Raw genomic sequence first — 26,455 nt, forward strand, 5'->3', positions numbered from 1 at the left:
TTTTTTCCTTTTTGGGGAAGGAAAAATTTGGGATTTTTTCGGTTTTTTTTTTTTATTTTTTGGGAGGGGAAATTTGGGATTTTTTGGGGAAGAAATTTGTGATTTTGGGTTTTTTTTCCTTTTTTAGGGAAGAAAAATTTGGGATTTTTGGGGTTTTTTTTCCTTTTTTAAGAAAGGAAATTTGGAATTTTTTGGGGGAAAGAAATTTGGACTTTTGGGGAAGAAAAATTTGGGATTTTGGGGTTTTTTTCCTTTTTTAAGAAAGGAAATTCGGGATTTTTGGGGAGAAAATTTGGGATTTTTGAGGTTTTTTCCCCTTTTTAAGGAAGGAAATTTGGGATTTTTGGGGGAGAAAAATTTGGGATTTTTTAGATTTTTTCCCTTTTTTAAGGAAGGAAATTTGGGGTTTTGGGGTTTTTTCTTTTTTGGGGAAGGGAAAATTTGGGATTTTTGGGTTTTTCTCCTTTTCTAAGAGAGGAAATTCGGGGCTTTTTTGGGAGGAAAATTTGGGATTTTTTAGGTTTTTTTCCTTTTTGGGGAAGGGGAAATTTGGAACTTTTGGGGAGGAAAATTTGGGATTTTTTGGGTTTTTTTTCCTTTTTTAAGGAAGGAAATTTGGGATTTTTTAGGGAAGAGAAATTTGGGATTTTTGGGTTTTTTTTTTTCCTTTCTGGGGAGGAAAATTTGGGATTTTGGGTTTTTTTTCCTTTTTTAAGGAAGGAAATTTAGGATTTTTGGGGAGAAAATTTGGGATTTTTTAGATTTTTTCCCTTTTTAAGGAAGGAAATTTGGGATTTCTGGATTTTTTCTTTTTTTGGGGAAGAAAAATTTGGGATTTTTGGTTTTTTTCCCTTTTAAAAAAAGGAAATTTCTGGTTTTTTTGGGGAAGAAAATTTGGGATTTTTGGGTTTTTCTCGCTTTTTTGGGGAGGGGAAATTTGGGATTTTTGGGGAGGAAAATTTGGGATTTTTGGGGATTTTTCCATTTTAGGGAAGGGAAAATTTGGGATTTTGTTTTTTTTTTTTTTCTTTTTTACTGATGGAAAAAATTTGGGATTTTTTGGGGTATTTTTTTCCTTTTTGGAGAAGAAAAATTTGGAAATTTTGGGATTTTTTTTTTTCTTTCTTAAGAAAGGAAATTTGGGATTTTTTGGGGAGGAAAATTTGGGATTTTTTGGTTTTTTTTTTTCCTTTTTTAGGGAAGAAAAATTTGGGATTTTTGGGTTTTTTCCTTTTTTAAGGAAGGAAATTTGGGATTTTTGGGGGAGAAAAATTTGGGATTTTTTAGATTTTTTCCCTTTTTTAAGGAAGGAAATTTGGGATTTTTGGATTTTTTCTTTTTTTGGGGAGGGGAAATTTGGGATTTTTGGGGAGGAAAATTTGGAATTTTTTGGGGTTTTTTTCCTTTCTTAAGGAAGGAAATTTGGGATTTTTTAGGGAATAAAAATTTGGGATTTTGGGGGATTTTTTTTTCCTTTCTGGGGAGAAAAATTTGGTATTTTTGTTTTTTTTTCCTTTTTTAAGAAAGGAAATTCGGGATTTTTTGGGGAGGAAAATTCGGGATTTTTGGGTTTTTCCCATTTTGGGGAGGGGTCGGAGGGTGGGGGTGGGGCCGAGGGAAATTTTCTGGTCCAAGGGCGGTCGGGGAGCGCGCGGCGCCGTGGCTTAGTTGGTTAAAGCGCCTGTCTAGTAAACAGGAGATCCTGGGTTCGAATCCCAGCGGTGCCTCCGCTCTGTCGCGGCTCTGTCGCGACAGCGCCGCCGATATTTTGGGCATCAAGCCACATTCCTTTTGGCCTCATTTAATAAATTGTTTTTCAACAAAGCGCTGAATAAAGAGGGGGGAGGAAAAACAGGATTCCCAATAAATTGGGAAAAAAAAATTAAATTAAATGTAGAATAAAAAAATTCTTCCCTGACCGGGAATCGAACCCGGGCCGCGGCGGTGAGAGCGCCGAATCCTAACCACTAGACCACCAGGGAGAGATGCAGACTCAGCCGTGCCGCTGCCACCAGAGCCGCTATGAGAGATGCTGATTGGCTAAACTCCTCCCGACAACGTGTCAATCAAAGTGCACAGCCAATCAGAGCGCGGTTTTGGCGTGGTCACGCCCCTCGCCTCAGGTTTCCCACCTCAGGTTTCCCGCCTCTGGCGCCCGGCGCTGTGGGGAGGAAATTTGGCGATTTTGGGGCGGAATTAGGGAATTTTGGTGAAAAATTCGGAGATTTTGGGGTGAAAATCGCGGATTTGTGAGGAGAATGCGGAGATTTTTGAGCTAAAACTCCGGGATTTCTGGTGGAAATTCGTGGATTGTGCGCCGTAGCTGCATGCTGTGCGCTTATTGGCTGGAATGGTACGGAGAGGATGTCAATCAAAGTGCGGAGCCAATCAGAACGCGGTTTTGGCGTGGTCACGCCCCTCGCCTCAGGTTTCCCGCCTCTGGCGGCGGGCGCTGTGGGGAGTAAATTTGGCGATTTTGGAGTAAAATTCGGGAATTTTGGTAAAAAGTTTGGGTGTTTTGGAGTGAAATTCGCGGACTTGAGAGCGGAACACGGAGATTTTGGGCTAAAACTCCGGGATTTTGAGTGGAAACTCGAGGATTTCGCGCCGAAGTCGCATGCTGTGCGCTTATTGGTTGGAATGGCACGGAGAGGATGTCAATCACAGTGCGGAGCCAATCAGAGCGCGGTTTTGGCGTGGTCACGCCCCCCGCCTCAGGTTTCCCGCCTCTGGCGCCCGGCGCTGTGGGGAGGAAATTTGGCGGGTTTGGGGCGGAATTAGGGAATTTTGGTGAAAAATTCGGAGATTTTAGGGTGGGATTTCTTGATTTGTGAGGGAAATACGAAGATATTGGGTTAAATTCGGGGATTTTGGGTAAAACTTGGAGCTTTTAAGGTGGAATTTGAATTTTTTTGGAGGTGAAATTTGGGGATTTTGGGGGGAGACTTTGGGGGTTTTGAGGAGGAATTTGAAAACTTTGGGGGATGAGATTTGAGGATTTTGGGGTGAAATTCAGAGATTTGGGCTGGAACTCTGGGATTTTGGGGTGAAATTTTGGGATTTTTTGGGGCGAAATTTGAGGATTTTGAACCGCGCGTCCCACGCTCTTGAAATCCACGCCGCGCCCTGATTGGCTGAGCGCGTGGAGTGCAGCTGTCAATCAAAGTAGAGAGCCAATCAGCGCGAGGCTAAGGCTTGGTAACGCCCCCATGTCGAGTTTCCCGCCCCTGGAGCTGACGGGGAGAAAATCGGGAATTTTGGGGCGAAATTCGGGGATTTTGGGGTGAAATTTGGGGATTTGGGGGCGGAATTTGGGAAACTTGGCGTGAAATTCAGAATTTTAGGGGAGAAATTAGGGGATTTTTGGGTTAAATTTGGGGATTTTTGGGGTGAATTTTGGGGCGGAATTTAGACATTTTGAGGGTAAAAATTGGGAATTTTGAGTGGAATTTGGGGTGAAATTCAGAGATTTTGGGCGAAAACTCATGGATTTGGGGTGAAAGTTTGGTATTTGGGGTGAAATTTTGGGATTTTGGGGCGAAATTTTGCGATTTTTAAACTGCGCGCATCCACCGCCCTTGAAATCCACTCCGTGCGCTGATTGGCTGCGCGGGTTGAGTGCAGCTGTCAATCAAAGCAGAGAGCCAATCAGCGCGAGGCTAAGGCTTGGTAACGCCCCCCATGCCGGGTTTGCCGCCCCTGGAGCTGACGGGGAGAAAATCGGGAATTTTGGGGCGAAATTCGGGGATTTGGGGGTGAAATTTGGGAATTTTGGGGTGAAATTTGGGAATCTGGGAAATTTGGCGTGAAATTCAGAATTTTAGGGGAGAAATTCGGGGATTTTGGGGCAGAATTCGGGAATTTTGGGGTTAAATTTGGGGATTTGGGGGCCAAATTCGGGAATTTTGGGGTAAAATTTGGGAATTTTGGGGGTTAAATTCGGGGATTTTCGGGTGAAATTTGGGAATTTTGGGTTGAAATTCTGGGATTCGGCCATTTTGGGGTGGAATTTGAAGATTTTGGGTAAAGTTCAGGAGTTTTGGGTGGAATTTGGGGATTTCGGGGTGAAATTGGGGGATTTTGGTCCAAGCACACAAAGACGGAGCTGCCACGGAGCGGTTTTAATGTCCAGGTGTCACCCAGGTGTCCCCAGGTGCCCTCAAGTGTCCCCAAGTGACACTCAGGTGTCCCCAGGTGTATCCAGGTGACTCCCAGGTGTCCCCAGGTGACCCCAGATGTCCCCAGGTGCCATCCCAGGAGCCCTCAGGTGTCCCCAGGTACCACCAGGTGCCACCCAGGTGTGCCCAGGTGACACTCAGGTGTCCGTAGATGTCCCCAGCTGCCACCAGGTGCCACCCAGGAGCTTCCAGGTGCCCTCAGGTGTCCCCAAGTGCCACCCAGCTGTCCCCAAGTGACACTCAGGTACCATCCAAGTGTCCCCAGGTGTCACCCAGGTGCCATCCAGCTGTCCCCAGGTGCCATCCAGGTGTCCCCAGATGCCCCCAGTTGCCACCTGGGTACCACCAGGTGTCCCCAGGTGCCCTCAGGTGGCCCCAGGTGCTCCCAAGTGACACTCAGGTGCCAACCAGGTGTCCCCAGGTATCACCCATGGGTCCCCAGATGCCACCCAGGTGTCCCCAGGTGATACTCAGTTGCCACCCAGCTGTCCCCACGTGTCCCCAGGTGCTCCCCAAGTGTCCCCAGGTGCCATCCAGGTGTCCCCAGGTGACACTCAAGTGTCCCCAGGTGCCCCCAGGTGCCCTCAGGTATCCCCAGGTGACACTCAAGTGTCCCCAGGTACCCCCAGGTGCCCTCAGGTATCCCCAGGTGACACTCAGGTGCCATCCAAGTGTCCCCAGGTGCCATCCAGGTGTGCCCAGGTGCCACCAACCCCACGGTTGGGGGGGGTGGGGGATGGGGGTTGTTCCTTCTCCTCAGGTAACCCCCCCCAAAAAAGCCCCAAAATTCCAAATTTTGGCATCGGTGCCACCTCAGGTGCCAGCGCGGGTGCCAGGTGTGCCCCCAGGTGTGCCCTCAGGTGTGCCCCCAGGTGTCACTCGGGGCTCAGCCAGGTGCCAGCCTCCTCCACGTCCCGCGCCACCACCAGGAACAGCTCAGAGGGACCCTGGGCCAGCGCCGCCCGCAGGAACTCCCTGGGACAGACAGGGGAGAGCCAGGTGAGAGCCAGGGGACAGACAGGGGACAGACAGGGGACAGACAGGGGACAGACAGGTGAGAGCCAGGTGAGAGCCAGGGGACAGACAGGGGACAGACAGGGGACAGACAGGTGAGAGCCAGGTGAGAGCCAGGTGAGAGCCAGGGGACAGACAGGGGACAGACAGGTGAGAGCCAGGTGAGAGCCAGGGGACAGACAGGTGAGAGCCAGGGGACAGACAGGGGACAGACAGGGGACAGACAGGTGAGAAACAGGGGACAGACAGGGGACAGACAGGTGAGAGCCAGGGGACAGACAGGGGACAGACAGGGGACAGACAGGTGAGAGCCAGGTGAGAGCCAGGGGACAGACAGGGGACAGACAGGGGACAGACAGGGGACAGCCAGGGGACAGACAGGTGAGAGCCAGGGGACAGACAGGGGACAGACAGGTGAGAGCCAGGGGACAGACAGGGGACAGACAGGGGACAGACAGGGGACAGACAGGTGAGAGCCAGGTGAGAGCCAGGGGACAGACAGGGGACAGACAGGGGACAGACAGGTGAGAACCAGGTGAGAGCCAGGGGACAGACAGGGGACAGACAGGGGACAGACAGGGGACAGACAGGGGACAGACAGGTGAGAGCCAGGTGAGAGCCAGGGGACAGACAGGGGACAGACAGGGGACAGACAGGGGACAGACAGGTGAGAGCCAGGCAAGAGCCAGGGGACAGACAGGTGACAGACAGGTGACAAACAGGGGACAGACAGGTGAGACCCAGGGGACAGACAGGTGAGAGCCAGGGGACAGACAGGTGAGAGCCAGGTGACAATGAGGTGACAAACAGGTGACAGCCAGGTGTCCCCAGATGCCACCCAGGTGTCCCCGAGTGACCCTCAGGAACCCCCAGGTGCCACCAGGTGTCCCCAGGTGCCACTCAGGTGTCCCTGAGCTGTCCCCAGATGCCACCCCAGTGTCCCCAAGGTCCCCAGGTGTCACCTGAGCTGGGGCTCCGCCCCCATGGCGGTGGGCGTGGCCAGTTTGGAGTCCAGGTTGTAGAAGGTGCCCCCGAAGGGTCGCACGCAGAGCCAGTGGGGGCGGGGGCCAGTGTCCCCAGGGCCACCCAGGTGTCCCCAAGGTGTCCCCAGGTGCCACTCAGGTGTCCCCAGATGCCATCCAGGTGTCCCCAGGTGTCCCAAGAGCCCCCAGATGTCCCCAGGTGCCACCCGAGGTGTTCCCGTGGTGTCCCCGATCTGTCCCCAGATGCCACCCCAGTGTCCCCAAGGTGTCCCCCAGGTGTCCCCAAGGTCCCCAGGTGTCACCTGAGCTGGGGCTCCGCCCCGATGGCGGTGGGCGTGGCCAGTTTGGAGTCCAGGTTGTAGAAGGTGCCCCCGAAGGGGCGCACGCAGAGCCAGTGGGGGCGGGACAGCGGCAGCGCCAGCGTCCCCAGGGCCACCCGGGAGGGGACATTGAGCAGGAAGCCCAGCACGTGGGACAGGCACAGGCGCTCCAGGGGGCTGATTAATGAGAGGGTAATTAACGAGGGGGCAATTAATGGCGGGTACTTAATGGGGGGTTAATTAGGGGAGGGGGTTGGGAGATGTGGGAGGGTAAAGGAGGAGGGGGAAGGGGAGAGGGGAGGGGGCAGTAATTGGGTCTGGGGTCTTGGGGAGGGCCCAGATTTGGGTCTGGGGTCCTGGGAGGGGTGTGGAATTTGGGTCTGGGGTCTGTCAGAATTTGGGGAGGGGTCTGGGAGGGTTTCTCCCCAATTTGGGGAGGGGTCGCCCCATCACTATTCCCATCCCAGGCCAGGGAAAGGGGAAGTTTGCAGGGTCCTAAATTGGGTCTGGGGTCTTGGGGAGGGCCCAGATTTGGGTCTGAGGTCCTGGGAGGGGTCTGGAATTTGGGTCTGGGGTCTGTGGGAATTTGGGGAGGGGTCTCGAGGCGTTTCTCCCTAATTTGGGCAGGGGTCTCCTCCTCACAACCACCCAGGACCAGGCAAAGGGGAACTTTGGGGGGTCCCAAATTGGGTCTGGGGTCTCAGAGAGTTCCCAAATTTGGGTCTGGGGTCTCGGGAAAGGTCCAGAATTTGGGTCTGGGGTCTGTCAGAATTTTGGGGGGATTTCCCCGAATTTGGGGAGGGGTCTCCCCATCACTATTCCCGCCCCAAGCCAGGCATAGGGGAACTTTGGGGGATCCTAAATTGGGTCTGGGGTCTCGGGGAGGGCCCAGATTTGGGTCTGGGGTCGCAGGAGGGGTCTGGAATTTGGGTCTGGGGTCTCGAGGGTCTGTCCCGAATTTGGGGAGGGGTCTCACCGCTGTTTGTCCCACTGCACCAGAGACGAGAGGGACTCTCAGTAGATGCGAGGGACTTTGAAGGGTCTGGAATTTGGGGCTGGGGTCTCGGGGAGGGCCAAGATTTGGGTCTGGGGTCTCGGGAAGGGTCCGGAATTTGGGTCTGGGGTCTGTGTGAATTTGGGGAGGGGTCTCACCGCCGCTTGTCCCACCAGACGGCCGCCAGCCCCAGCGTGCCCAGCGCCGCCATCACCACGTTGACGTCATAATTGCCCGTGCCCAGCAGGCTCCGGTGGGGGTTGGGCCGCGAATTTGGGGCCAACCTGGGGGGGCTGCCGCGTGAGACCCCTCCCCAAATTAACCCAGGGACCCCCAGAGAGCCCCCCAGAGACCCCAGACCCAATTTGGGGAGGGGAATCCCCCCCTGAGAGACCCCAGACCCAATCGGGGAAGGCACAAAGCGATGACGTCATTTTAATTCATGGAGAGACCCCTCCCCAAATTTGGGAAATTCCCACCCGAGGCCCCTCCCCAAATTTGGGAACACCCCTGAGACCCCTCCCCAAATTAACCCAGACACCCCCAGAGACCCCAGACCCAATTTGGGGAGGGGAATCCCCCCCTGAGAGACCCCAGACCCAATTGAAGCCCTCAAAGCGATGATGTCATTTTAAATCAGGGGGAGACCCCTCCCCAAATATGGGAAATCCCACCTGAGACCCCTCCCCAAATTCAGAAAACCCTTCTAGGACCCCTCCCCACACCCCTGAGACCCCTCCCCAAATTCAGGAACCCTTCCCACCCCCTTAAAACCCCCCCAAACCCCCTCCCACAGCCCCAAACCCCCCCGGGACCCCTCCCCAAATTCAGAACCCCCCCCGGGACCCCTCCCCACACCCCTGAGACCCCTCCCCAAATTCAGTCACCCCCCTGAGACCCCTCCCCAAATTCAGGAACCCTTCCCACCCCCCTTAAACCCCCCGAAACCCCCTCCCACAGCCCCAAACCCCCCCCAGGACCCCTCCCCAAATTCAGAAAACCCTTCTAGAACCCCTCCCCACACCCCTGAGACCCCTCCCCAAATTCAGTCACACCCCTGAGACCCCTCCCCAAATTCAGGAACCCTTCCCACCCCCCTAAAACCCCCCCTAAACCCCCTCCCACAGCCCCAAACCCCCCCCGGGACCCCTCCCCAAATTCAGCACCACCCCCGGGAGCCCTCCCCACACCCCTGAGACCCCTCCCCAAATTCAGTCACCCCCCTGAGACCCCTCCCCAAATTCAGGAACCCTTCCCACCCCCCTAAAACCCCCCCAAACCCCCTCCCACAGCCCCAAACCCCCCTGAGACCCCTCCCCAAATTAAGAAAACCCTTCTAGAACCCCTCCCCACGCCCCTGAGACCCCTCCCCAAATTCAGGAACCCTTCCCACCCCCTTAAAACCCCCCCAAACCCCCTCCCACAGCCCCAAACCCCCCCGGGACCCCTCCCCAAATTCAGAAACCATCTCCGGGACCCCTCCCCACACCCCTGAGACCCCTCCCCAAATTCAGTCACACCCCTGAGACCCCTCCCCAAATTCAGGAACCCTTCCCACCCCCCTAAAACCCCCCCAAACCCCCTCCCACAGCCCCAACCCCCCCCCGGGACCCCTCCCCAAATTCAGAACACCGCCCCCGGGAGCCCTCCCCACACCGCTGAGACCCCTCCCCAAATTCAGTCACCCCCCTGAGACCCCTCCCCAAATTCAGGAACCCTTCCCACCCCCCTAAACCCCCCCAAACCCCCTCCCACAGCCCCAAACCCCTCTGAGACCCCTCCCCAAATTAAGAAAACCCTTCTAGAACCCCTCCCCACGCCCCTGAGACCCCTCCCCAAATTCAGGAACCCTTCCCACCCCCTTAAAACCCCCCCAAACCCCCTCCCACAGCCCCAAACCCCCCCCGGGACCCCTCCCCAAATTCAGAAACCATCTCCGGGACCCCTCCCCACACCCCTGAGACCCCTCCCCAAATTCAGTCACACCCCTGAGACCCCTCCCCAAATTCAGGAACCCTTCCCACCCCCCTAAAACCCCCCCAAACCCCCTCCCACAGCCCCAACCCCCCCCGGGACCCCTCCCCAAATTCAGAACACCGCCCCCGGGAGCCCTCCCCACACCGCTGAGACCCCTCCCCAAATTCAGTCACACCCCTGAGACCCCTCCCCAAATTCAGGAACCCTTCCCACCCCCCTAAAACCCCCCCAAACCCCCTCTCAACGCCCTCAAACCCCCCCGGGACCCCTCCCCAAATTCAGAAACCATCTCCGGGACCCCTCCCCACACCCCTGAGACCCCTCCCCAAATTCAGTTACCCCCCTGAGACCCCTCCCCAAATTCAGGAACTCTTCCCACCCCCTTAAAACGCCCCCAATCCCCTCTCAACGCCCTCAAACCCCCCCGGGACCCCTCCCCAAATTCAGAAACCATCTCCGGACCCCTCCCCACACCCCTGAGACCCCTCCCCAAATTCAGTCACCCCCCTGAGACCCCTCCCCAAATTCAGGAACCCTTCCCACCCCCTTAAAACCCCCCCCAAACCCCCTCTCAACGCCCTCAAACTCCTCCGGGACCCCTCCCCAAATTCAGAAACCCCCCCCGGGAGCCCTCCCCACACCCCTGAGACCCCTCCCCAAATTCAGTCACACCCCTGAGACCCCTCCCCAAATTCAGGAACCCTTCCCACCCCCCTAAAACCCCCCCAAACCCCCTCTCAACGCCCTCAAACCCCCCCGGGACCCCTCCCCAAATCCAGCACCGCCCCCGGGAGCCCTCCCCGAATTGGGTCTGGGGTCTCACCGCTGGCAGATGCGGTCGGCCGAGGCCTGGCTGAGCCAGGGCCGCTGCAGGAGGTTGTTGAGGGCGTGCAGGGCGCAGAGCTGCCGGCGCTGCCGCTCGTGGTAGCCCGGGACCCCAGACCCAAATCCGGGCAGACCCCTCCCCAAATCGGGGAGATCCTCCAGGACCCCCCCCAAATCCGGGCTGGGGGAGGGGGAGGCCTGGGGGGCTGCGGGGAGAGGGGGGAGGGGGCAACGTCAGCTGGTGGGGACACCCGATTGGGGGAGACCCCAGACCCAAATTATGGGAGACCCCTCCCAAAATTCCCCCAAATCAACCCCGAGACCCCTCCCCAAATTCCTACAAATCCACGCCAAGACCCCTCCCCAAATTCCCCCCAAATCCCCTCAAATTCCCCTCAAAATCCCCTCCGAGACCCCTCCCCAAATTCCCCCAAATCTCCGCAGACCCCTCCCCAAATTCCTCCCAAAACCCCCCAAGACCCCTCCCCAAACTCCCCCAAATCCACCCCAAGACCCCTCCCAAATTCTCTCAAATCCTTCCAAGACCCCTCCCCAAATTCCACCAAAATTGCCTCAAATTCCTCCCAAAATTCCCACAAATCTCCCCTGAGACCCCTCCCCAAATTCCTCCCAAACCCCCCCCAAGACCCCTCCCGAAATCCCCGCAAAATTCCCCAAATTCCCTCCAAGACCCCTCCCCAAATTCCCTCCAAGACCCCCTCCCCAAATTCTCTCAAATCCACCCTGAGACCCTTCCCCAAATTCCTCCCAAAATTCCCCCAAATCCACCCCAAGACCCCTCCCCAAATTCCCTCAAATCACCCCGAGACCCCTCCCCAAATTCCTGGAACCCCTCGATTCCTTCCAATCCCCCCAAACTCCCCTCGGGACCCCCCAAAATTCCTTTAAATCCCCTCTGAGCCCCACCAAAATTCCCCCAAGACCCCTCCCCAAATTCCTGACACCCCCAAATTCCCCCCAGACGCCTGAGACCCCCCCAAAAATCCCCCCAAAACCCCTCCCAGGACCCTCCAAATCCCCTCCCAAAATTCCTGGCACCCCCAAAACCCCACGACCACCCCGACCCCCCCCCAAAATCCCCCCGGGACCCCCAAACCCCCCCCAGGCCTCCCCAGCCCTTCCCCCCTCAGGGCCCTCAGCGCGGCCTCCGCCTCCCTCCCCCCCCAAATCCCCTCCTGCCCCCCCAAAAATCACCCCGGGCCCTTCCTGCCTCCCCCAAGCCCCCCCAGGACCCCTCAGGACCCCCCAAATTCCGGCCCCGGCCTCCCCCTCCTCACCCCGCGCGTCCTCCGGGGCCATGGCGGCCTGTGCCCCCTCAAGGCCGCGACTACAACTCCCGTCGTGCCTTGCGCGGCGCAGACCAATCAGAACGTGCCAACCTCCTCCCGCCACAACGCCTGACCAATCAGCGTTTTGACCTTCCTCCCGTGATGCTTTGCATCGCTCGTTAACCAATCAGCGGAAAGATCACTTCCTCCCGTCGCGCCACGCGCGGCCTTTCCACCAATCAGATGGCGCCTCCTCCCCGCCGCCATTACAAGAAGGGCGCCACCACAGCCAGGCCTGGCCAGGTTTTTATTGTCCCCAAAATGTCCCCAAATTGTCCCCAGATTGTCCCCGCGGGTGTTTCCGCCGTCCCTCCTCAGCAGAGCTTGAGGCAGCCGCCGTGTCCGGTGCAGGCTGAGGAGAGGGGACAGAGTGAGCGGCCCCGAGGTGGCACAAGTGCCACCGGGCGGTGGCACAGGTGACGCCGGGGGTGGCGCGGGTGCCAGCGGGGGTGACACGGGTGACACACCCTGCACGCTGCTCCAGAAGCTGTGGCGGGTGGCGCTGCCCGTGACCTGGCCGGGCTGGGCGGGGTTGCGGCGGGTGCTGGTGACGGTCAGGGCGCGGCCGCCCTCGGGCACGGCGGTGACCTCGACATCGATGATGTGACAGTCGGGGACACTGAGGGGACAGGGACAGTGACAGGGACAGGGACCTCGACATCGGTGATGTGACAGTCGGGGACACTGCGGGGACAGGGGGGACACTGAGGGGACAGGGACCTCGACATCGATGATGTGACAGTCGGGGACACTGAGGGGACAGGGGGGACGCTGAGGGGACAGGGGGGACACTGAGGGGACAGGGACAGTGACATCGATGGTGTGACAGTCGGGGACATTGAGGGGACGGGGGGAACACAGAGGGGACACTGAGGGGACAGGGACAGTGACAGGGACAGGGACCTCGACATCGATGATGTGACAGTCGGGGACACTGCGGGGACAGGGGGGACACTGAGGGGACAGGGACCTCGACATCGGTGATGTGACAGTCGGGGACACTGAGGGGACAGGGGGGACACTGAGGGGACAGGGACCTCGACATCGATGATGTGACAGTCGGGGACACTGCGGGGACAGAGGGGACAGGGACAGGGACAGTGGGGACACTGAGGGGACACTGAGGGTGACAGGGACAGGGACAGTTGGGGACAGTGAGGGTGACAGCTGGGGTGGCACTGAGGGGACATTGGGGACATCGATGGTGTGACAGACAGGGACACTGTGAGGGGACATTGGGGACAGGGACAGTTGGGGTGGCACCGAGGGGACAGTGGGCACAGGGAGGGGAGAAGGGTGACATGGAGGGTGACAGGTGACACAGAGGGTGACACACAGGTGCCACCCAGGTGACACAGGTGCCACACAGGTGACATGGGAGGTGACACAGGAGGTGACACAGAGGGTGACACACAGGTGCCACACAGGTGACACGGGAGGTGCCACACACAGCACAGGTGACACACAGGTGACACAGGTGACACACAGGTGACACGGGAGGTGACACAGGAGGTGACACAGATGACACACAGGTGACACAGAAGGTGACACACGGGTGACATTGGGGACAAGGGACACAGGAGATGACACACACAGCACAGGTGACACACAGGTGACACACGGGTCACACAGGTGCCACCCACCTGGGGTTGGCCACCAGGCAGGCGGTGACGCCGTCCCAGCCCAGGTGGTGACTTGGGGACACAGGTGACAAAGGAGGTGGCACACAGGTGACACACACAGCACAGGTATCACACAGGTGACACAGGTAACACAGAAGGTGACGCACAGGTGACACACAGGTGACACACAGGTGCCACCCACCTGGGATCGGCCACCAGGCAGGCGGTGACGCCGTCCCAGCCCAGGTGATGTTGGGGACAAGGGGACACAGGTAACACAGAAGGTGACACAGCACAGGTGACACAGGTGACACACAGGTGACACAGAAAGTGACACACAGATGACACAGGTAACACAGAAGGTGACACACAGGTGACACAGGAGGTGACACAGGTGACACACTCAGCACAGGTGACACACAGGTGACACAGGAGGTGACACAGGTGACACACAGGTGACACAGGTGACCCAGGTGCCAGGTGCCCACCTGGGGTCGGCCACCAGGCAGGCGGTGACGCCGTCCCAGCCCAGGTGTGGCACTGGGGACAAGGGGACACAGGAGGGGACACAGGTGACACACAGGTGACACACAGATGACACAGGTAACACAGAAGGTGACACACAGGTGACACACACAGCACAGGTGACACACAGGTGACACAGGAGGTGACACACAGGCGATACACAGATGACACAGGTAACACAGATGACACACAGATGACACAGGAGGTGACACACAGGTGACACGGGTGACACAGATGACACACAACTGACACACAGGTAACACAGAAGGTGACACACAGGTGACACAGGAGGTGACACAGGTCACACAAGTCACACAGGTGACACAGAAGGTGACACACAGGTGACACAGATGACACACAAGTCACACAGGTAACACAGAAGGTGACACACAGGTGACACACACAGCACAGGTGACACACAGGTGACACACAGGTGACACAGGTGACACACAGGTGACACAGCACAGGTGACACACAGGTCACACAGGTGACACACAGGTGACCCAGGTGCCAGGTGCCCACCTGGGGTCGGCCACCAGGCAGGCGGTGACGCCGTCCCAGCCCAGGTGTGGCGCTGGGGACAAGGGGACACAGGAGGTCACACAGGTGACACACAGGTGACACACAGGTGACACACACAGCACAGGTGACACAGGTGACACAGGTGACACAGGATGTGACACACAGGCGATACACAGATGACACACAGGTGACACAGGTCACACAGGTGACACAGGTAGCACAGAAGGTGACACACACAGCACAGGTGACACACAGGTGACACAGGAGGTGACACAGGTGACACACAGGTGACACAGGTAACACCGGTAGCACAGAAGGTGACACACACAGCACAGGTAACACACAGGTGACACAGGAGGTGACACAGGTGACCCAGGTGCCAGGTGCCCACCTGGGGTCGGCCACCAGGCAGGCGGTGACGCCGTCCCAGCCCAGGTGTGGCGCTGCCAGCGCGGCGGCCGCCATGCTGTTGACGTTGTTGGGGACCAGGGGACAGAGCGGCCGCAGGGGACCCTGGTACAGCACGGTCCTTGTCCCCGAGGCCACCGCGGCCGCCACCCGCGGGGACAGCCAGCCCCGGGCGCGGAAACTGCCGGGGGACTTGGTCATTGTCACCTTCAGCGCCTGGGGACACAGGGACAGGGACATTGTCATTGTCACCTTGGGGACATTGTCATTGTCATTGTCACCTTGGGGACATTGTCACTGTCACTGTCACTGCCACCCGCGGGGACAGCCAGCCCTGGGCGCGGAAACTGCCCGGGGACTTGGTCATTGTCACCTTCAGCGCCTGGGGACACAGGGACATTGTCATTGTCACCTTGGGGACATTGTCATTGTCACTGCCACCTTGGGGACATTGTCATTGTCACTGCCACCCGCGGGGACAGCCAGCCCTGGGCGCGGAAACTGCCGGGGGACTTGGTCATTGTCACCTTCAGCGCCTGGGGACACAGGGACAGGGACATTGTCATTGTCACCTTGGGGACATTGTCATTGTCACTGCCACCCGCGGGGACAGCCAGCCCCGGGCACGGAAACTGCCGGGGGACTTGGTCATTGTCACCTTCAGAGCCTGGGGACACAGGGACATTGTCATTGTCACTGTCACCCTTGGGGACACAGGGACAGGGACATTGTCACCATCACCTCTGGGGACACAGGGACATTGTCACCTTGGAGACACATTGTCATTGTCACCATCGCCTCTGGGGTCACAGGCACAGCCCAGGGCGCACAGTCAGGGGACAGCATCAGGGGACCTGCAGTGTCCCCAGTGTCCCCTCCGCTGTCACCTGCAGTGTCCCCGCGCTGTCCATCCTGGCCATGTCCCCATTGTCCCCAGTGTCCCCAATGTCCCCAATGTCCCCACTGTCCCCAATGTCCCCAGTGTCCCCTCTGGTGTCACCTGCAGTGTCCCCACACAGTCCATCCTGGCGATGTCCCCAATGTCCCCAATGTCCCCAGCAGTGTCCCCAATGTCCCCATTGTCCCCGGTGTCACCTGCAGTGTCCCCGCGCTGTCCATCCTGGCGATGTCCCCATTGTCCCCAATGTCCCCAGCAGTGTGCCCAATGTCCCCAATGTCCCCTCTGGTGTCACCTGCAGTGTCCCCGCGCTGTCCATCCTGGCCATGTCCCCAATGTCCCCAGTGTCACCTGCAGTGTCCCCGCGCTGTCCATCCTGGCGATGTCCCCAATGTCCCCAATGTCCCCAATGTCCCCAGCAGTGTCCCCAATGTCACCTGCAGTGTCCCCGCGCTGTCCATCCTGGCCATGTCCCCAGTGTCCCCAGCAGTGCCCCAATGTCCCCAGTGTCACCTGCAGTGTCCCCGCGCTGTCCATCCTGGCGATGTCCCCAATGTCCCCAATGTCCCCTCTGGTGTCACCTGCAGTGTCCCCGCGCTGTCCATCCTGGCGATGTCCCCAATGTCCCCAGTGTCCCCTCTGGTGTCACCTGCAGTGTCCCCGCGCTGTCCATCCTGGCCATGTCCCCAATGTCCCCAGTGTCCCCAGTGTCACCTGCAGTGTCCCCGCGCTGTCCATCCTGGCCATGTCCCCAATGTCCCCAGTGTCCCCAGTGTCACCTGCAGTGTCCCCGCACTGTCCATCCTGGCGATGTCCCCAATGTCCCCAATGTCCCCAATGTCCCCAGTGTCACCTGCAGTGTCCCCAGTGTCCCCAATGTCCCCTCTGGTGTCACCTGCAGTGTCCCCACGCTGTCCATCCTGGCCATGTCCCCAATGTCCCCAGCAGTGTCCCCATTGTCCCCAGCAGTGTCCCCAGTGTCACCTGCAGTGTCCCCGCGCTGTCCATCCTGGCGATGTCCCCAATGTCCCCAATGTCCCCAGTGTCACCTGCTGTGTCCCCGCGCTGTCCATCCTGGCGATGTCCCCAATGTCCCCAGTGTCCCCAGTGTCACCTGCAGTGTCCCCGCGCTGTCCATCCTGGCGATGTCCTCGCAGCCCCACAGCGCCCCCCGGGGGATGTACAGGGTGTGGCCCCCGCGCGCCGCCGCCGCCCGCAGCCGCGCCTCGGTGACAGCGTCCGCCAGCGCCGTGGGGGACCCCAGCTGGGGACACCATCGGGGACATCGGGGTCAGTGGGGGGATTGGGGACACTGGGGACATCGGGGTCAGTGGGGGATTGGGGACACTGGGGACATTGGGGACCTTGGAGGCAATGGGAACATTGGGGACATTGGGGACATTGGGTGCGGTGACAGCGTCCGCCAGCGCCGTGGGGGACCCCAGCTGGGGACACCATCGGGGACATCGGGGACATCCGCGTCAGTGGGGGATTGGGGACAGTGGGGACATCGGGGTCAGTGGGGGATTGGGGACACTGGGGACATCGGGGTCAGTGGGGGATTGGGGACAGTGGGGACACTGGGGGGATTGGGGACACTGGGGACATTGGGGGGATTGGGGACATCGGGGTCAGTGGGGGGATTGGGGACATTGTGGGGATTGGGGACATTGGGGACATTGGGGACACTGGGGGGATTGGGGACATTGGGGTCACTGGGGACATTGGGGACACTGGGGACATTGGGGGGATTGGGGACATCGGGGGGTTTGGGGACCTTGGGGACATTGGGTGCGGTGACAGCATCCGCCAGCGCCGTGGGGGACCCCAGCTGGGGAGACCATTGGGGACATCGGGGTCAGTGGGGGGATTGGGGACAGTGGGGCCAGTGGGGACATTGGGGTCAGTGGGGGCATCGGGGACATTGGGGACATTGGGGGGATTAGGGACATCGGGGTCAGTGGGGGATTGGGGACACTGGGGACATTGGGGGGATTGGGGACACTGGGGACATTGGGGCATTGGGGGGATTGGGGACACTGGGGGGATTGGGGACATTGGGGTCAGTGGGGACATCGGGGACATTGGGGACATTGAGGGGATTGGGGTCAGTGGGGACATTGGGGACAGTGGGGGGATTGGGGACATTGGGGTCAGTGGGGACACTGGGGACATTGGGGACCTTGGGGGCAATGGGGACATTGGGTGCGGTGACAGCGTCCGCCAGCGCCGTGGGGGACCCCAGCTGGGGACACCATCGGGGACATCGGGGACATCCGCGTCAGTGGGGGGATTGGGGACACTGGGGACATTGGGGGGATTAGGGACACTGGGGGGATTGGGGACATTGGGGTCAGTGGGGACATTGGGGACATCAGGGACATCAGGGTTAGTGGGGACACTGGGGACATTGGGGGGATTGGGGACATCGGGGTCAGTGGGGGGATCGGGGACATTGTGGGGATTGGGGACATTGGGGACATTGGGGACACTGGGGGGATTGGGGACATTGGGGTCACTGGGGACATTGGGGACACTGGGGACATTGGGGGGATTGGGGACATTGGGGACATTGGGGACACTGGGGACATTGGGGACACTGGGGGATTTGGGACATTGGGGACAGTGGAGCCAGTGGGTACATTGGGGACACTGGGGACATTGGGGGGATTGGGGACACTGGGGGGATTGGGTACAGTGGAGCCAGTGGGGACATGGGGGGACACTGGGGGGATTGGGGACACTGGGGACATCAGGGTCAGTGGGGACATTGGGGACACTGGGGGGATTGAGGACAGTGGGGACATCAGGGTCAGTGGGGACATTGGGGACATTGAGGACATTGGAGACATTGGGGACATTGGGGACATTGGGGACATTGGGTGTGGTGACAGCGTCCGCCAGTGCCATGGGAGACCCCAGCTGGGGACACCATTGGGGACATCGGGGTCAGTGGGGGGATTTGGGCCAGTGGGGCCAGTGGGGACATTGGGGGGATTGGGGACACTGGGGACATTGGGGACATTGGGGACATTGGGGTCAGTGGGGAGACTGGGGACAGTGGGGACATTGGGGACACATTGGGGGGATTGGGGACATTGGGGTCAATGGGGACATTGGGGACATCGGGGTCAGTGGGGGGGTTGGGGACAGTGGGGAGATTGGGGACAGTGGGGACATCAGGGACATCGGGGTCAGTGGGGACACTGGGGACAACGGGGACATTCGGGACAATTGGGACATTGGGGTCAGTGGGGGGATTGGGGACATTGGGGACATCGGGGACATTGGGGGGGTTTGGGGACATTGGGGACAATGAGGACATTGGGGACATTGGGGTGGATTGGGGACTATGAGGACATTGGGGACATTGGGGGTGTTTGGGGACATCAGGGACATTGGGAGGGTTTGGGGACATCAAGGACATTGGGGACATCGGGGACATCAGGGACATCGGGGACATTGGGAGAGTTTGGGGACATCGAGGACATTGGGGACATCGGGGACATTGGGAGGGTTTGGGGACACCGAGGACATTGGGGACATCAGGGCCATCAGGGACATCGGGGACATTGGGGCCACCCCGTGGGCGGTGTCCCCGCGGTGTCACCATGAGGTCGGCGTGTGCCAGGATGTCCTCGCCGTGCTCCTGTGTCACACACGGGTGTGCCACCTCCACCACCAGGTCCACCCCCCTGGGGACACCGGTGGGGACGTCAGCGGGGACAGCGGGGGGGTTGGGGACGTTGGGGACATTGGGGGGGGTTGGGGGGGTTGGGGGGGTTGGGGGGGTTGGGGACATTGGGGACATTGGGGGGTTGGGGACATTGGGGACATTGGGGGGGTTGGGGATATTTGGGGACATTGGGGACATCATTGGGGACATGGGGGACATTGGGGGGGTTGGAGACATTGGGGGGTTTGGGGACATTGTGGGGTTGGGGACATTGGTGACACTGAGGGGACATTGGGGACATTGGGGGACATTGAGGGGCTGGGGACGTTGGGGACATTGGGGACATTGGGGGGGCTTGGGGACATTGGGGGGTTGGGGGGATTGGGGAGGTTGGGGACATTGGGGGGATTGAGGACATTTGGGGACATTGGGGGACATTGGGAGGGGTTGGGGACATTTGGGGACACTGAGGGGACATTGGGGGGTTGGGGACATTGGGGACATTGGGGACATTTGGGGACATTGTGGGGTTGGGGACATTGGTGACACTGAGGGGACATTGGGGACATTGGGGGGACATTGAGGAGCTGGGGACATTGGGGGGGTTGGGGACATTGGGTATTTTGGGCATTTTTGGGACATTTTGGCGTGAATTTGGGACATTTTTGGGGACATTTTTGGGGTGAATTTGAGATATTTTTGGGGACATTTTTGGGGTGAATTCGGGACATTTTTGGGATGAATTCAGGATATTTTGGGGTAAATTTTGGACATTTTGGGGGCTTTTTTTGGGGTGAATTCGGGACATTTTTGGGGGGAATTTGGGACACTTTGGGGACATTTTTGGGGTGAATTTGAGATATTTTTGGGGACCTTTTTGGGGTGAATTTGAGATATTTTTGGCGACATTTTCGGGGTGAATTTGAGATATTTTTGGGGACATTTTTGGGGTGAATTCGAGATGTTTTTGGGGTGAATTTGAGATATTTTTGGGGACATTTTTGGGGTGAATTTGAGATATTTTTGGGGACTTTTTGGGATGAATTTGAGATGTTTTTGGGGACTTTTTGGGGTGAATTTGAGATTTTTTGGGGTGAATTTGAGATATTTTTGGGGACGTTTTTGGGGTGAATTTGAGATATTTTTGGGGACATTTTTGGGGTGAATTTGAGATGTTTTTGGGGTGAATTTGAGTTATTTTTGGGAACATTTTTGGGGTGAATTTGAGATATTTTTGGGGACATTTTTGGGGTGAATTTGAGATATTTTTGGGGACGTTTTTGGGGTGAATTCGTGACATTTTTGGGGACTTTTTGGGGTGAATTCCAGACATTTTGGGGACATTTTCGGGGTGAATTTGAGATATTTTTGGGGACCTTTTTGGGGTGAATTTGAGATATTTTTGGGGACAGTTTTGGGGTGAATTTGAGATATTTTTGGGGACGTTTTTGGGGTGAATTCGTGACATTTTTGGGGACTTTTTGGGGTGAATTCCAGACATTTTGGGGACATTTTCGGGGTGAATTTGAGATATTTTTGGGGACATTTTTTGGGTGAATTTGAGATATTTTTGGGGACATTTTTGGGGTGAATTTGAGATATTTTTGGGGTGAATTTGAGATATTTTTGGGGCCATTTTTGGGGTGAATTTGAGATATTTTTGGGGACGTTTTGGGGGTGAATTTGAGATATTTTCGGGGTGAATTCGGGACATTTTTGGGATGAATTCAGGATATTTTTGGGGTGAATTTGGGGCTTTTTCCAGGTGCATTCGGGCCATTTTGGGGCCATTTTGGGGGCCATTTTTGGGGTGATTCGGGGCGATTTCGGGTCCCTCACGCGCTCGGCAGCTCGCGCAGGTCGCGCAGGCGCAGCGGGGGCGGCAGCGCCTCCAGCGCCTCCCAGCGGCGAGCCCAGACAAAGGCGAGGGACAGACCGACGGACGGCCCGTGGGACAGCAGCTGCGACACCAGGAACTGCCCTGGGGACATGGGGACAGCCCTGTCACCTCCCCCTGGGACAGCCCTGTCACCCCCTGTCACAGCCCTGTCACCTCCCTGGGACAGCCCTGGGACATGGGGACAGGGACAGACCGACGGACGGCCCGTGGGACAGCAGCTGCGACACCAGGAACTGCCCTGGGGACATGGGGACAGCCCTGTCACCTCCCCCTGGGACAGCCCTGTCACCTCCTGTCACAGCCCTGTCACCTCCCTGGGACAGCCCTGGGACACGGGGACAGGGACAGACCGACGGACGACCCGTGGGACAGCAGCTGCGACACCAGGAACTGCCCTGGGGACATGGGGACAGCCCTGTCACCTCCCCCTGGGACAGCCCTGTCACCTCCTGTCACCTCCCTGGGACAGCCCTGGGACACGGGGACAGGGACAGACCGACGGACGGCCCGTGGGACAGCAGCTGCGACACCAGGAACTGCCCTGGGGACATCAGGGGACATTGGGGACAGCCCTGTCACCTCCTGTCACCTTCCTGTCACCTCCCCCCTGTGACAGCAGGAACGGGCCTGGGGACATCGGGATTGTCACTGTCACCTCCCCGGGGACAGCAGTGTCACCTCCCCCGGGGACAGCCCTGCCACCTCCTGTCACCTCCCCCCTGTCACCTCCCCCCAGGGACACCAGGAACGGCCCTGGGGACATCGGGGACATTGGGGACAGCCCTGTCACCTCCCCCCTGTCACCTCCCCCCTGTCACCTCCCCCTGTCACCTCCTGCCACCTCCCAGTGTCCCCTCCCAGTCCCTCCCAGTCCCTCCCAGTGTCCCCAGTGTCCCCTCCCAGTGTCCCCAGTGTCCCCTCCCAGTATCCCCCAGTCTGTCCCAGTGTCCCCTCAGTGTCCCCAATGTCCCCTCCCAGTGTCCCCTCCCAATGTCCCCACAGTGTCCCCTCCCAGTTTATCCCAGTCTCTCCCAGTCCCTCCCAGTGTCCCCTCCCAGTTTATCCCAGTCTCTCCCAGTCTCTCCCAGTCCCTCCCAGTGTCCCCTCAATGTCCCCACAGTGTCCCATCCCAGTCTCTCCCAGTACCGAGTTCTCTGTATCCCAGTATAACCCAGTATATCCCAGTCCCTCCCAGTATAACCCAGTCCCCCCCAGTATCCCCAGTATATCCCAGTATCCCCAGTATATCCCAGTCCATCCCAGTCCCTCCCAGTATATCCCAGTCCCTCCCAGTATATCCCAGTCCCCCCCAGTATCCCCAGTATATCCCAGTATCCCCAGTATATCCCAGTCCATCCCAGTCCCTCCCAGTATATCCCAGTCCCTCCCAGTATATCCCAGTCCCTCCCAGTATAACCCAGTCCCCCCCAGTATCCCCAGTATATCCCAGTATCCCCAGTATATCCCAGTCCATCCCAGTCCCTCCCAGTATATCCCAGTCCCTCCCAGTATATCCCAGTCCATCCCAGTCCCTCCCAGTATATCCCAGTCCCTCCCAGTATATCCCAGTCCATCCCAGTCCCTCCCAGTATATCCCAGTCCCTCCCAGTATATCCCAGTCCATCCCAGTATATCCCAGTCCATCCCAGTCCCTCCCAGTATATCCCAGTCCCTCCCAGTATATCCCAGTCCATCCCAGTCCCTCCCAGTATATCCCAGTCCATCCCAGTCTCTCCCAGTCCCTCCCAGTCCCTCCCAGTATCCCCAGTATATCCCAGTATCCCCAGTATATCCCAGTTCCCCCCAGTCCCTCCCAGTATATCCCAGTCCCTCCCAGTATATCCCAGTCCCTCCCAGTCTCTCCCAGTATATCCCAGTCCCTCCCAGTCTCTCCCAGTCCCTCCCAGTCCCTCCCAGTATAACCAGTATCCCCAGTACCGAGGTTTCTGTAGCCCAGTATAACCAGTATAACCAGTCCCTCCCAGTATAACCAGTATATCCCAGTATAACCAGTATAAACCAGTACCGAGGTTTCCGTAGCCCAGTATAACCAGTCCCTCCCAGTGTAACCAGTATATCCCAGTATATCCCAGTATAACCAGTATCCCCAGTCCCTCCCAGTATAACCAGTCCCTCCCAGTATCCCCAGTATCCCCAGTACCGAGGTTTCCGTAGCCCAGTATAACCAGTCCATCCCAGTATAACCAGTATATCCCAGTATATCCCAGTATAACCAATATAACCAGTACCAAGGTTTCCGTAGCCCAGTATATCCCAGTATCCCCAGTATAACCAGTATCCCCAGTCCCTCCCAGTATATCCCAGTATATCCCAGTATCCCCAGTATCCCCAGTCCCTCCCAGTATATCCCAGTATATCCCAGTATCCCCAGTATCCCCAGTACCGAGGTTTCCGTAGCCCAGTCCCTCCCAGTATATCCCAGTACAAACCAGTACCGAGGTTTCCGTAGCCCAGTATAACCAGTATAGCCCAGTCCCTCCCAGTATTCCCAGTCCCTCCCAGTATATCCCAGTATAACCAGTACCAAGGTTTCCGTAGCCCAGTATAACCAGTATATCCCAGTATATCCCAGTATAACCAGTATAACCAGTATAACCAGTATCCCCAGTCCCTCCCAGTATATCCCAGTATAAACCAGGACCGAGGTTTCCGTAGCCCAGTATATCCCAGTATATCCCAGTATAAACCAGTCCCTCCCAGTATAAACAGTATAACCAGTATAACTAGTATCCCCAGTCCCTCCCAGTCCCTCCCAGTATAACCAGTATAAACCAGTACCGAGGTTTCCGTAGCCCAGTATAACCAGTATAACCAGTATAACCAGTATCCCCAGTCCCTCCCAGTCCCCCCCAGTCCCTCCCAGTATAACCAGTACCGAGGTTTCCGTAGCCCAGTATATCCCAGTATATCCCAGTCCATCCCAGTCCATCCCAGTATATCCCAGTATAAACCAGTACCGAGGTTTCCGTAGCCCAGTATAACCAGTATAACCAGTATAACCAGTATAACCAGTATAACCAGTATCCCCAGTATATCCCAGTATAACCAGTATAACCAGTATATCCCAGTATATCCCAGTATAACCAGTACCGAGGTTTCCGTAGCCCAGTATAACCAGTATAACCAGTATAACCAGTATCCCCAGTATAACCAGTATCCCCAGTCCCTCCCAGTATGTCCCAGTATAACCAGTACCGAGGTTTCCGTAGCCCAGGATTCCGACGCGCCGAGTCCGCGGCTGCTCCTCCATGGCCTGGGGGCCAATTAGCGCTAATTAACGCTAATTAACGCCTCATTAACCCCTAATTAACCCCTAATTAACACTAATTAACCCCTAATTAACACCAACTGACCCCTAATTAACCCCTAATCAACCCCAACTGACCCCTAATTAACCCCTAATTAACACTAATTAACCCCTAATTAGCACCAACTGACCCCAATTAGCACTAGTTAACCCCTCAGTAACACCAGCTAACCCCTAATTAACCCCTAACTAACGCTAATTAACACTCATTACCCACTAATTAAGACTAATTAACCACTAATTAACCCAAATTAACCCCTCAGTAACACCACCTGACCCCTAATTAACACTAATTAACCCCTAACTAACGCTAATTAACCACTAATTAACACTAACTAACCACTAATTAACCCAAATTAACACCTAATCAACACCAACTGACCCCTAATTAACACTAATTAAGCCCTAACTATCGCTAATTAACCCTAATTAAGCACTAATTAACACTAACTGACCACTAATTACCCCAAATTAACCCCTAATTAACCCCAACTAACCCCAATTAACACTAATTAACCCCCAATTAACTCAAACTACCCCTAATTAACACTAATTAACCCCTAATTAACACACCATGAACAAAAATGAAACAATAATTGACACCTCATTAACCCCTAATTAACCCCTATTTAACCCTAATTGACACTGATTAACCCCTAATTAGCCCCAACTGACCCCAATTAACACTAATTAACCCCTAAGTATTACTAATTAACCTCTAATTAGGACTAATTAACCCCTAATTAATACCAACTAACCCCTAATTAACGCTAAATAACACTAATTAACCCCTACATAACGCTAATTAACACCTAATTAACCCTAATTAACCCTAGTTAGCACTAATTAACCCTAAGTAACACTAATTAACCCCTAATTAACCCCTTATTAGCACGATCGAAACCCCCACTGAACCCCCAATTCCCCCTACTCAACCCAAATTAACACTAATTAACGCCCTAATTAACCCCAAACACCCTTAATTAACCCTTAACTCCTAATCAACCCCAAACCACCTTAATTACCCCCAAACCCCCTTAATTAGCCCTGCTAATTAACCCCAAAATTTCCTTTATTAACCCCAAGCCACTCTAATTAAGACCCAAACCTTCTAATTAACCTCTGAATTCTTCTAATTAACTCCCAAATTCCCCTAATTAACCCCAAAACCGACCTAATTAAGCCCCTAATCTTCTAATTAACCCCTAAATTCTCCTAATTAAGCACCAAAAGCCCCTAATTAACCCCCAACCCCCTCAATTAACCCCCAAACCCCCCTAATTAGCCCCTAATTAAGCCCCAAACCCCCCTAATTAACCCCTAACCGCCCTAATTAACCCCCAAACCCTCCTAATTAACCCCCAACCTTCTAATTAACCCCTAATTAGGCCCCAAACTCCCTAATTAAACCCCTCACCGCCCTAATTAACCCCTAATTAACCCCCAAACCCCTCTAATTAACCCCCTAACATTCTAATTAACCCCTAATTAGGTCCCGAACACCCCTAATTAATCCCCAAACCCCCCTAATTAACCACCAATGCCCTCTAATTAACCCCTAATTAACCCCAAACCCCCAATTAACCCCTAACGGCCCTAATTAACCCCTAATTAGGCCCCAAACCCTCCTAATTAACCCCAAACCGCCCTAATTAACCCCTCCCCCTTTAATCACCCCCTCCATCCCCCCCAGTTCCCGCCCTAATTAACGCGCACTCACTAATTAGCGGCCGCTCCCCTCCCCCTCCTGCCCTTTGCCCCCCCCGCCCCTCCCCCACCCCCCCGCGGGGGCACTTCCGGGGGGCGGAGCCTAAAGGAGGCGGAGCTTGAGGCGTTTGTGGGCGTGGTCTGGAGCTCATTGGGGCGGGGCATGAGACGATTTGTGGGCGGGGCCTGGGGAATTTGAGGGCGGGGTCTGAGCCCTCATGGGGCGGGG

The 26,455-nt window shown here is 56.5% G+C and overlaps 2 protein-coding genes, 1 long non-coding RNA gene and 2 other non-coding genes across 11 annotated transcripts; 2 read left to right on the forward strand and 3 right to left on the reverse strand.

Moving 5' to 3' along the window:
• Nucleotides 1-1,653: 1,653 nt before the first annotated feature.
• On the forward strand, nucleotides 1,654-1,727 carry TRNAT-AGU (transfer RNA threonine (anticodon AGU)). Its single transcript has one exon. It is a non-coding gene; the product is annotated as a tRNA-Thr (tRNA).
• Nucleotides 1,728-1,910: 183 nt separating this feature from the next.
• On the reverse strand, nucleotides 1,911-1,982 carry TRNAE-CUC (transfer RNA glutamic acid (anticodon CUC)). Its single transcript has one exon. It is a non-coding gene; the product is annotated as a tRNA-Glu (tRNA).
• A 2,288-nt stretch (nucleotides 1,983-4,270) lies between these two features.
• LOC132334858 (uncharacterized) lies at nucleotides 4,271-4,904 on the forward strand. 5 transcript variants are annotated; one of them, XR_009488493.1, is made up of 3 exons: nucleotides 4,271-4,454; nucleotides 4,528-4,725; nucleotides 4,777-4,904. It is a non-coding gene; the product is annotated as an uncharacterized LOC132334858 (long non-coding RNA). The 5 variants fall into 5 exon arrangements; XR_009488492.1 differs by having other exon boundaries at nucleotides 4,528-4,756; nucleotides 4,808-4,890; XR_009488490.1 differs by having other exon boundaries at nucleotides 4,528-4,756; nucleotides 4,818-4,889.
• A 112-nt stretch (nucleotides 4,905-5,016) lies between these two features.
• On the reverse strand, nucleotides 5,017-11,718 carry JOSD2 (Josephin domain containing 2). Of its 3 annotated transcripts, none has more exons than XM_059860975.1 (5): nucleotides 11,590-11,718; nucleotides 10,290-10,497; nucleotides 7,648-7,773; nucleotides 6,478-6,672; nucleotides 5,017-5,153 (listed from the first exon to the last, which is right to left on the reverse strand). In XM_059860975.1, the coding sequence occupies exons 1-5, from the start codon at nucleotides 11,609-11,611 to the stop codon at nucleotides 5,054-5,056; spliced, it is 651 nt and encodes a 216-aa protein (XP_059716958.1). In that variant the 5' UTR covers nucleotides 11,612-11,718; the 3' UTR covers nucleotides 5,017-5,053. The 3 variants fall into 3 exon arrangements, with proteins under 3 accessions (XP_059716958.1, XP_059716957.1, XP_059716959.1); XM_059860974.1 differs by having other exon boundaries at nucleotides 7,648-7,782; XM_059860976.1 differs by lacking the exon at nucleotides 7,648-7,773.
• A 155-nt stretch (nucleotides 11,719-11,873) lies between these two features.
• On the reverse strand, nucleotides 11,874-26,289 carry ASPDH (aspartate dehydrogenase domain containing). Its single transcript, XM_059861033.1, has 8 exons — nucleotides 26,240-26,289; nucleotides 24,408-24,465; nucleotides 21,131-21,272; nucleotides 19,226-19,310; nucleotides 16,730-16,879; nucleotides 14,701-14,933; nucleotides 12,108-12,259; nucleotides 11,874-11,992 (listed from the first exon to the last, which is right to left on the reverse strand). Exons 2-8 carry the CDS (start codon nucleotides 24,460-24,462, stop codon nucleotides 11,955-11,957), a joined length of 855 nt encoding a protein of 284 aa, XP_059717016.1. The 5' UTR covers nucleotides 24,463-24,465; nucleotides 26,240-26,289; the 3' UTR covers nucleotides 11,874-11,954.
• Between the last annotated feature and the right edge of the window lie 166 nt (nucleotides 26,290-26,455).

The sequence above is a fragment of the Haemorhous mexicanus genome, chromosome 16, assembly GCF_027477595.1.
Source record: "Haemorhous mexicanus isolate bHaeMex1 chromosome 16, bHaeMex1.pri, whole genome shotgun sequence".
In the NCBI taxonomy this organism is placed as follows: domain Eukaryota; kingdom Metazoa; phylum Chordata; class Aves; order Passeriformes; family Fringillidae; genus Haemorhous; species Haemorhous mexicanus.

Bases quoted from the DNA above. Each gene is read 5' to 3' on its own strand.
- ASPDH (XM_059861033.1), bottom strand. From the start codon at position 24,462: ATGGAGGAGCAGCCGCGGACTCGGCGCGTCGGAATCCTGGGCTACGGA. The intron at 21,273-24,407 runs GTACTGGTTATA...CCATGTCCCCAG, and splicing joins CCTGGGCTACGGAAACCTCG to GGCAGTTCCTGGTGTCGCAG. The intron at 14,934-16,729 runs GTGACACTGGGG...CTGTGTCCCCAG, and splicing joins ACAGCGCGGGGACACTGCAG to GCGCTGAAGGTGACAATGAC.
- JOSD2 (XM_059860974.1), bottom strand. From the start codon at position 11,611: ATGGCCCCGGAGGACGCGCGGG. The intron at 10,498-11,589 runs GTGAGGAGGGGG...CTCTCCCCGCAG, and splicing joins GGCCCCGGAGGACGCGCGGG to CCCCCCAGGCCTCCCCCTCC. The intron at 7,783-10,289 runs GTGAGACCCCAG...CTCACGCGGCAG, and splicing joins GCCGACCGCATCTGCCAGCG to CCCCCCCAGGTTGGCCCCAA.